Below are 10,432 nucleotides of genomic sequence, written 5' to 3'. Positions count from 1 at the left end.
GAAGTGGCGCTGTGGCTCAAGTGGTAGAGCTCTAGCCTTGAGCTGAAGAGCTGAGGGACAGCGCCCAGGCCCAGAGTTCAGGCCCCACGACCAGACCCAAAAAGAAAAAAAAATTCTCAGATTTGATCAGTTAAGGTTGTTAAGAGTTAAAAGAGACAAACAGAGAGGGGCGGGGGGAGAGAGAAAAGGAGAGAGAGAGAGGGAGAGAGAGAGAGGGAAAGAGAGAATATGAATTACTCAAGTGAGTGCTCCAAAATTCTGTCAAGGAGGTCCCCATTTGATCTTGTTTTGGGGGGAGCTGCCATGTCACCTGTGGTACTTATTAAATATGTTTCCTTTGTTTATATAGTAACTCATCAGATTCTCAAACAAATGGTTTCTTGTCAACCAGGAGTAAGAGAGCTTGTCCCTGTTGGAAATCCCATGGTGAATGAACTGAGGAGGGGCAGCTTGTGTGTAGTATGTGTATTTATCTGTATTCTTTTCCATAGGTACCATTAAGTTTGTCTGGCTTAATTTAATGGGAACTTCTGGGACCTGCAGAGACTGTAAAGGGCGAGGGTAAGGTTCTTGTCGTCTCTTCAGGCTCCTCTCCTTCCAATGGAACTTCCTCATTCTCTCCCTTTCCCTTTAGCCTCTTCCCTTTCCAATTCGTGTGTATGTTCTGCTGCTTCTTGATTCTTTTCCCTTTGTGTTTTTTCTTCTGCCTCTCTCAACCACCCTTTCCTTCCAGGTCGTTTGAGTCAAGTTGAAGTAGGCAGCTGGTGTTACCCACTTCCTCTACCCGGGGGGCGGGGCCCATCTGTGTAATCAGTGCTAGGGCTTTATTCTAACACTCTGGAACCTCTGTTTTCTTTTTCTTTTTTCTTTCTTGTTTTTTGTTTTTTTCTCTTCTGTTTCCGTGTAGGTCTCTTTAGTCAGCCTTATAGCTAATGCCCTGGGCTACTCGGAACTAGGTGCCATAAAGTCCCTTAGGACCCTAAGAGCTTTGAGACCCTTAAGAGCCTTATCACGATTTGAAGGGATGAGGGTAAGATACTAAGAGCAGCTGATCCTTCTGCATGCCACTGGAAACTGTTTAAGCATGCTAGAACTGATCACATGGTGGAAAGATCATTTCAAATACGAATTCTGTGATGCAGTTGCTGATTGGATCCTCCACTTTCTCTGTCCCGCCCCTGCCCCGTGCTCAGGGGAGTTGCATTAAGCTGCCTCATCTCATTAATACTGGCCCCACCCCCAACAACATGCCATCGCAGAACATGTGAACATTGGCTATTCTCATTTGGCCTGGCTTACCTGTAGCACTTGGGGCGGCTTTCTGGGCTGTTGATTTCATAGGGAGAATCACCAGGTGCAAAGAAGGGGAATTATAACCCAGAGACCCACTGAAAAGCATAGGCTGCAGGCAGGGAGAGTGCTGTATAGGGACAGCAGCCAGAGGAGGGGACTGTGGCCTTGGAGTCACTGAGAGCACAGTGGCTGAGGGGCTTGAAGACACAATGGCAGGCCTGGAATTGGGGATGGAGCAGAATTTGGCATGGCCCTGGGAGAAGAAATGCTTTTCCTTCTATTCTGATTCCTCTTATTGCACCTTGTTGTTCTCAGCCCAGTCCCTTAAGGACTGGCAGCCTCTGTCTGATAGCAAAGCTTTCCTCCTCACCTGAACCCTCTGCCCATGCTGTATGGTCCCCTATCCTAACTATCAAAACAACAATCAGGCACTGTGTTAGATGACTGAATATCAGCTAGTTCTCCTGAAATTTCTCCAGACCTCCTGTTCCTACTGTGGGGATACTCCATCCAAATCCAAACAAAATAATACCCTGCCAAATTAGAAAGAAGGCTCCCTTTTTCTGGTGCCTTTTTCTTATCTCTTTTGGTTTTACTAATTGTGCGTGTGTGTGCATGTGTGCACACACTCACATTAAAAGAGTGATTTCCTAGTGGACAGCTAGTTTTGGTAGAAATAGTTGTCCTGTGGTAGCCAGAGAGGTCTGTTATACTTAACGAGACCAAGAAAACTCATTTCAATTCAGATGTTGAATACATGCAGGAGAGCAAACCAGAGGATATGTTCTTAAATGTATAAATATCAGAATGTAGGAATCAAACACAACAATTGCATTAGTCTTCATGCAGCAAGACTGATTGGAGAAACTAGATACCAGGACAGCGCTGCTCCGTTCATCCCTCACCTGTGAGGCCTGGCCACTACTCCATGGGGCCACTCACAGGAAGAGGAACATTTCACTGGAACTTGGGAATTATAATTTTTAAGTGTTATTCAGACAAATGCTTTTTACAACCAAGTTATGTTTCTGCTGTAGCACAGTCACAGTTTGGTTTACCAAATGTGAGCATTCTGTAGCTCTCCTGAAGCCCTCTGCAGGATGCAGTTCCACAGCAGCAAAGCTTGTTTTAATTAATTTAAAGCAAAAGAAAAGGCCTGAGCGACTCTTTCTCCCCTGGGTAAGAATACATGCAATAGGTCTCTGACAATGGTCAGGAGGGAAGGGGATTATGTAGTCGTAGTGTGGCTGAAAATAGGATTAAAACACTCTTTTCCCCCTCCCCCATAACCCACCTCTTCACATTTTTCATAAGAGGCAGATTTGTTTGTTGTTGTTTTAAATAAATCTTAGTAGTTTTGTTACAGAGTTGATAATCCATTTTGGTGACTGAAAAACTGAGGGCAGGATGAACCTGTAATATCTTGGACCTAAGCCTGCTAGCCAGCTGTCCCCCACATTCCCTCTCAGTGATCCTGGATCTCCTAAAAGGAGATTGCGCCCTTCTCCCTCAGTGCCCAGCTGACTGTTACTATGACCTTTCTCCTTATGGTGGCTCATCACTGTCACTCCTGTCCCCCTAGCAGAAGTCATTTTCATCACCCAGCTTATGCCAGTCTGCTTATGAGAAAATTATTTGAGGAACTGGATGCAGGAGCCCTTCTGGTAACCTCACCCTCCTTTCCCCACCGGCTCTGAACTCTGTTTCAAGTCCTCAAGAAATTCACACTTGTTAACTTCCAAGAAGTTTAGAAGCCCAGAAGTCCAGAATGGATGATCAGAACAATAGGATAGACAGACAGATGGATAGTTTGTTTGTTTGTTTTTTGGTACCAGTCCTAGGGCTTAAGGTCAAGCCCGGGCATTGTCCTTGAGCTTTTTTGTTCAGAGTTAGCACTCTACCACTTGAGCCATTTGGTTAACCACTTTTTGGTGGTTAACTGGAGATAAGACAAGATAAGCCCTGGCTGGCTTCAAACTGGGATCCTCAGATTTCAGCCTCCAAAGTAGTAATGATTACAGGTGTGAGCTACCAGTACCAGGCCTAGGAGATTTTATGTGCAAAGCATCAGGTTTTTTTTTTTTCAGTTAAGCTAGTACAGGCAAGAATGAACTTGACCTGAAGCTGCAAGTTAGATCAGTAATGTTCAGTGCAGGAAGCTTTGGTGTAGAAGTGCCACCTTATTTGGTGGGACCAGCCAGGAGTTCTGACCATGGCTGGGTAGACAGATGGAGAGAGTCCAGAGATCCATTCCTGACCTGTAGTTTCCCAGTCCTTCTGGGGAAGACAATTTAATGAGCTAAGCTTCTAGAAAATTACCCAGTAATAAATAGGATTAGGTACATACTTTTTTATTTAAATGTTATTTTCCTTTGGAACATTTTTTCTCATTCTGTAGTTTGGCTTCTTCTGTCTGCTAATACTTGTGAAACTTAAGAAACCTTCATAAACTAAATACCATCCGTGCAGATGGGCTCAACTGTCACTGTGCTGCTCCAATTCTGGGCTCAGCCCTTCACCTAGGAGGGAGCATTTCACCCTAGCCTGTCCTGGGATACTCACTTCAGTCTCCTCTCCTTCCTCAAACCAAAGATCAGAAAATTGAAACATTCCTGCTATTGGCAAAGGAACACTTAATGTAGTTCTTTGCTTTTCTCTCCTCCATAGTAATCTTTATCTAAAGATTTTGCTGTGCTATTCTGTTTTTGAAGATATATAATAGTAATGCTGTGAAACATGCATGCATTTTTGTTGATTGTCAGTACATAGTTGTCCATTAAAGCCATGTTCCCTCTGCCAGATATTAAAAGCTATTTGACAGATTTTAATAATCAACATTAAAGTCCTAGGCATCATAAAGAACATAATGATGTTATAAGAATCAGAATCCATTTGGAATTTTCTTACTATGTCACTTAAATACAAACTTACTTTGGAAAGTAGCTTTTCATAGATTGCTAGCATCTTTTAAGTTATATTTCTGTACAGTAGTTTTTAACAGTAATGGATTTCATTGTGATTAAAGGAAATGCAAAATAACTAGAGAGTAGCAAAAAAAACAAGAGGTTCAGTTAATTGACTACCAATGGAAATTTTAATCATCCACTTATGACATATCTTTCGTGAGAGAATTCAAAATATAAGCATGCTTTCTTGCTCTTGGTTGTGAGAAGAACCAGTAATTAATTGAAGATAAGAGTCTCATGGGGAATTTTCTGCCTGGGCTGGCTTCAAACCACAATCCTCAGGTCTTAGCCTCCTGAGAAGCCAGGATTACAGGTGTGAGCCACTGGCACCCAACTAATAAGTTGGATTTTAGAGAATACTTATACCATATCAGAGATCAGGCTCAGTAAACTTTGTTCTGAGTCCTTTGATCAGATCTGTGTATTTGAAAGAAATTAGCTGATTATTCTTCTCTGTTATCAATATTAAACATATTATAATATGAGAATATCATGTAGGACTGATTAGACAGGGCTTGAGGAGAAGCAATCATCTGTAGTGAAAAGTTCCTGAAAGCAGACATAGGTTCTGAATCGAGATTTTTAAAAATCCACAGCACTCCTAGGTTTCTATCTCTTAGGGCTACTTCCCTACTTTACATTGGCCATGATCTAGTAGATCATATCCTCTATCCCAACCTGTGCTGCGAAATGCCATCACACAGATTTGAGCGTGTGAATCTTTACAGATGCTACTTTCATTGTTTGAGAATTAATTCTTCCATTTTGTGGATCATCTTCCTTTTGCTTGTTCTTTTGCACATTTCATTGTTTTGGGTGTTCGTACCAAAGGGTGACCAACTAGAATGAGGAGCTGAAACTCAAATCTGATTGTGTGACAAATTTAATAACATGAAAACAAATAATGTTTTCAATATAACATTGAAGATTTTCAGATTTCAGTTATTCTGGCTTTCCTTGCTCAAAGTAATATATATTTTATACTGACGAGATATCTAGAAGAGATTTCTTGGTCTAAGAATTAAGAAATAACTGCCTCTCAATCTAAAGGCCTTCATACATGAGTTGGAGAATCACAAAAGGGACATTTTAATCTGAAAGGAAGAGTGACCTCCTCGCCTTTTTATATAAGACAGAACAAAAATTGACTATTATTGTCAAAACCCAAAAACAAGGTAATAAACCCAGTAAGGCTCAAGTTGAAACCCAGAGTTGCCCCCTTGTGGTCATTGTCCAGTATGACCTTCCCACCTTGTCCCAACTGTCAGTTGCAGCCAGTCCTATCTTTAGCCTACCTCCAAAGGAAAAAAAAAAAAAAAGGAAGGAAAGAAGGAAGAAAGAAAGAGGCACACTTCTTTTATATCTAGTGCTCTCACTTTTCATTTATATCTACTGTTTTTACTTTTAACTCTATTAATCCTCCTTAGATACTAGAAAAAGGAAGAAACACTCTTCCCACACTAGAACAACTTTCGGAGCCTTAACAGCCCTGCTTACAACAACGGCAAATGAGATTCTGGGCAGGAAGAAAACCAGCTTTGTTTTCGATCCATCGCCTGAACTGTTGCTTCTGTAAGCACTTGAACTCCTCTAGTGAAATCTGCTGCAACAGTGGAAGTGTTGTCTAGCTATACTGGCCTCTAGCATAAAGAAAAATCCAAATTAAAGATAACACAGAAATTTCTGTTCCTCAGGGAGGCTCTCCTCCCTTTTTTAAGCATTCCTGAACTTACTGTAGTCAGTCATTTTTAATGGTGTTTCAACTTTTTCAGTTTCAAGAACAAAAAAAAACAAAACCTACCTTAAGTCATTTTGATTTCTAATGCATTGTGAAGAATAGAGTCAAACCCTGGAATAAGCAGAAACATCAGCATTAGCCAAGCAGGGAGTAGCTCTTAGGTTGAAAAACAAGCTTACAAGTCAGGGAAGTAAAAGAAAAAAGGTTGAAGAAGAAGAATGAACCTGGACTAAAAAGCACATCTGTTCAGATTTTATTTTATACTGTTTGGTAGAGGGAATATGGCTTTTTTCTTTCTTGAGCCTGCAAAATATGCATGCTCAGCTATTGCCTGAAATAAGATAACTGGCCTTGCATAGTCATAAAAGAGACGTTATGTACCGTTGAGTGATTCACTGCTAACCCAAAGGGCAGCTCTCTGTGATTTTGAACAATCATGCCTTGTTTTTCAGTGGGGGAATGTCTATTGAAAGGCGACTAGTGAGCTTGCAATTGCTCAGATTTTCCCATGGGGGCATATTTTATAAGTTCAAGAAGAGAGAGACTGGACTAAGAAATCTTTTTTTTTTTTCCAGTCCCAGGTTGGTGCCTAGAAAAGGTAGGGTCAACTTGGGCAGGGGAGTTTGTGTTAGTCAAGACAAAGATGGAATTTATTAAAATTTCCCCCGAAATACAGTTCCTGGACTTAGAAATTTGGGATCCTACTTCTGGATCTGTCCAATTACTCTAATTCCAATGAAAACAAAATGTTTTTATAGCAGAACAAGCAACACAAAATGTCATTCCCCTCCTGAAAAATCAAAAGAATGTACCTTCCCCACATCCTCCCAACACTCAGCAACCTCCCCTTCCAATGCAGGTGGTGGTGAATGCCTTGGTGGGCGCCATCCCCTCCATCATGAATGTGCTGCTGGTGTGTCTCATCTTCTGGCTGATTTTCAGCATCATGGGAGTCAACCTGTTTGCGGGAAAGTACCACTACTGCTTTAATGAGACTTCCGAAATCCGCTTTGACATTGAAATCGTCAACAATAAAACTGACTGTGAAAGGCTCATGGAGGGCAACAACACAGAAATCAGATGGAAGAATGTGAAGATCAACTTTGATAATGTTGGGGCAGGATATCTGGCGCTTCTTCAAGTAGTAAGTGTTGTCATTTCAGTCCTGGGAACTTAAGGCATTCTCAACCATGGGTCCATGAGAATGAAGTCATTTCCTAAACCAGTTTCAGGGAAACACCTTTCTCGTAGATCTCCAACTTCTATGAGATCTCTCTCCAAAGGATCTATCCTGTGCTCAAGAGGCAGAGTTCTGCTTGGCAACAAAGAAAGATGGATGCAGCATATGAAGTGCTAGAGAGGTCATCTTCTCTCCCCAGGTCAGAGTGTAAAGTGAACAAGAAAGAAAGGAAATTAAAAAGATATGTGCATAAACAAAAATAGGAAAGCCTAGAAGTAGATAGATAGATAGATAGATAGATAGATAGATAGATAGATAGATAGATAGATAGATAGCTGTAGTTTGGGGAGTTTTTGTGGTGGTGGTGGTCATGGGCTTGAACTTGGAGCCTGGGTGCTGTCCTTGAGCATTTTCTCTCAAGGCTAAAACTCTATCACTCTGAGCCACAGTGTCACTTCCAGCTTTCTATCTTTTTTTCTTTTTTTGCCATTGTGGGGCTTGAACTCTGGGCCTGGGCGCTGTCTCTGAGTTCTTCCGCTCAAGGCTAGCACTCTACCACTTGAGCCACAGCACCACTTCTGGCTTTTTCTGCTTATGTGGTGTTGAAGAATCGAACCCAGGGCCTCATGCATGCAAGGCAAGCACTCTACCACTGAGCCACCTTCCCAGCCCACTTCCAGCTTTCTAGTAGTTAATTAGAGATGAGAGTCTCATGGAGCCAGGCGGTGGTGGCTCACACCTGTAATCCTAGCTACTCAGGAGGCTGAGATCTGAGGATCAAGGTTCAAAGCCAACCCGGGCAGTCAAGTCCGTGAAACTCTTATCTCCAATAAACCACCAGAAAACTGGAAGTGGTGTTGTAGCTCAAGTGGTAGAGCACTAGCCTTGAGCTGAAAAGCTGAGGGACAGCACTCAGGCCCAGAGTTCAAGCCCCATGACGAACCAAAAAAAAAAAAAAAAGAGTCTCATGGACTTTCTTGCCTGGGCTGGCTTCAAACCGAGATCTTCAGATCTCAGTCTCCTGATTAGGTGTGAACCACCAGTGCCCAGGAAAGCCTATATTGATGGAGTAGGAAAATCCTAATAACTTTAGTAGTTTACTAAAGAATCTGGCAGTCCCATTGCCACTCCTGGAAGCTCAGCCTCAGGTCTCAAGTGTATGTGTCATTGTAAGGAGTTTAAGTTACATACATTAATCTCTTTGCTTAATTTCATACCAGCATGCCTGGTCTTCTTGTCCTTTTCTTTGGGTGGGGGGATGTTTGGTATGATGCTCTGAAAGTTCCTAGGCTTTACCGTCAGACAGAGCCATACTCATACTTATTGAGACAAATTACTCAACTTCTCTGACACTTTGTTTCTTCACTATTCAATATTGATCATATTTCTTTATACAATTAAGAGAATTTGTACTTTTTTAATTCCTAGCACAACGCCTAGCACATAGCAGTACTTAGTGGTAATTGATATTATATGTTGTCATAACTATTACCATACTTCCATCATTCAGTTGTTGGGAGAATTAAATGTAATAATGCAAATGAAACTCAACCTAACCTATGGCGTAAACACTATTGTAGTAGAAGCAAAGTAAATGGAATGAGCTGTATTTTAACTACCCCAAAGCTTTTTTACTGTTCTATGCCAATTCAGGAAATTAGAGCTGGTGGCTCATGCCTGTAATCCTAGCTACTCAGGAGGTGGAGATCTGAGAATCTTGGTTCAAAGCCAGCCCAGGCAGGAATGTCCATGAGATTCATCTCCAATGAACCACCAAAATACCAGAAGTGGAGCTGTAGCTCAAATGGTAGAGTACCAGCCTTGATCAGAAAAGCTCAGAGAGAGCTCCCAGACCCTAAGTTCAAGCCCCAGGACTGGTAGAGAGAGAGAGAGAGAGATTGGACCCTGAGATGAAGGTATATAGTTCAGTGATAGTATCTGCCTAGCGTGCACAAGGGCCTGAGTTCCATCTCTATCACTGCACATGAGAAAGAAATTGGAAGCCTGGTGCCGGTGGCTCAGGCCTGTAATCCTAGCTACTCAGGAGGCTGAGATCTGAGGATTGTGGTTCAAAGCCAGCCTGAGCAGGTAAGTCCATAAGACTCTTATCTCTAATAAATCACCAGAAAACCAGAAATGGTGCTGTGGCTCAAGTGGTAGAGCTCTAGCCTTGAGCTGAAGAGCTGAGGGACAATGCCCAGGCCCAGAGTTCAAGCCCCATGACCAACAAAAAAGAAAAAGAAAAACAAGAAATTGGACCCATGAATTGAATCTGAATTGGAACAGCTCCAGAAACCAGTACACAATGTCCAGCCAAATCAGACATTGTATTTATACAGTCCCTGCCATATATAAGGCACTGATGGCAGTTGGGCCATCAGATAAATAAAATCAAGCCTCCTCATGCCCTGAAAAGTCCTAGAATCAGAATATGAAATTTTCTGCCTATATTGTTTCTAGAATCGTGCTAGCTACAGTAGACTGAAGGAGAGCTGGAACATTCTCCTGGGGATGGAGCTAGTGTTACCACCCCCATGGGCTATGCATGGCTATATTAATAAGGGATAAGTTCAAACCCTAATTAGTTTTTAATCCAACTGAATTTTTCAGACTCTTATTGGTTATGTAACACCTTTTAAAAACAGCTCCTGGAAGTGGCACTGTGGCAAGTGGTAGAGTGCTAGCTTTGAGCTGAAGAGCTCAGGGACAGCGCCCAGGCCCAGAGTTCAAGCCCCACCCCTGAAGGAAAAAAGAAAATACAGCTTCTTGGTAGTGGAGGTCTTAAGTTCCAAGCACCTTACTCTTACCATAATTCACTCATAAGTGTACATGGCCCTCCCCTTCTCAAGCCACTTTAAGGTCCTATGTGAAAGTTGATCCAGTTATTATTGTCAGTATGTTTCTTTGCCAAACTTTGATGTTGTTTTCAGGGACTTAAGACCTTCTTGTGGCCTTTATTAACAAAAGGAAATCCTATGTCCATGTAAGGCCGTGTCCAAACTCTGTGCCCTTAATTCTTGCTAAACCTAAGGCTGGCCTTTGGGCCCCCTGCCTAGACCCTTATCCACTCCCTACTAGGCACAGTCTAATAACTGATTCTGTTTCCCAGGCGACCTTCAAAGGCTGGATGGACATCATGTATGCAGCTGTAGATTCCCGAAAGGTAAGGATCTGTGTGCTGAAACACATCTTAGATCTGCACAGCTAAATCTATCGCAACTAAGCTAGAAAGACAACCAACTAATTGGGAAAAAA

At 42.2% G+C, this 10,432-nt stretch overlaps 1 protein-coding gene across 3 annotated transcripts in view; it reads left to right on the top strand.

Moving 5' to 3' along the window:
• The window catches only part of Scn8a (sodium channel, voltage gated, type VIII alpha subunit), a 124,991-nt gene that overhangs the window by 102,455 nt on the left and 12,104 nt on the right, over positions 1–10,432 (top strand). For 2 of the 3 annotated variants that reach the window (XM_013018727.1, XM_013018726.1), the window contains exons 20-22: positions 908–1,030; positions 6,857–7,141; positions 10,287–10,340. In XM_013018727.1, coding sequence (XP_012874181.1) covers positions 908–1,030; positions 6,857–7,141; positions 10,287–10,340 — 462 coding nt within the window. The remainder of the gene's footprint in view (positions 1–907; positions 1,031–6,856; positions 7,142–10,286; positions 10,341–10,432) is intronic. The other variant, XM_013018728.1, reaches the window with a different exon arrangement.

This window comes from Dipodomys ordii, unplaced genomic scaffold (assembly GCF_000151885.1).
Source record: "Dipodomys ordii isolate 6190 unplaced genomic scaffold, Dord_2.0 Scaffold42, whole genome shotgun sequence".
Lineage (NCBI taxonomy): Eukaryota > Metazoa > Chordata > Mammalia > Rodentia > Heteromyidae > Dipodomys > Dipodomys ordii.
The sequence above is the reverse complement of the archived record's forward strand: the minus strand, read 5'-3'. Positions and strand labels throughout refer to the sequence as shown.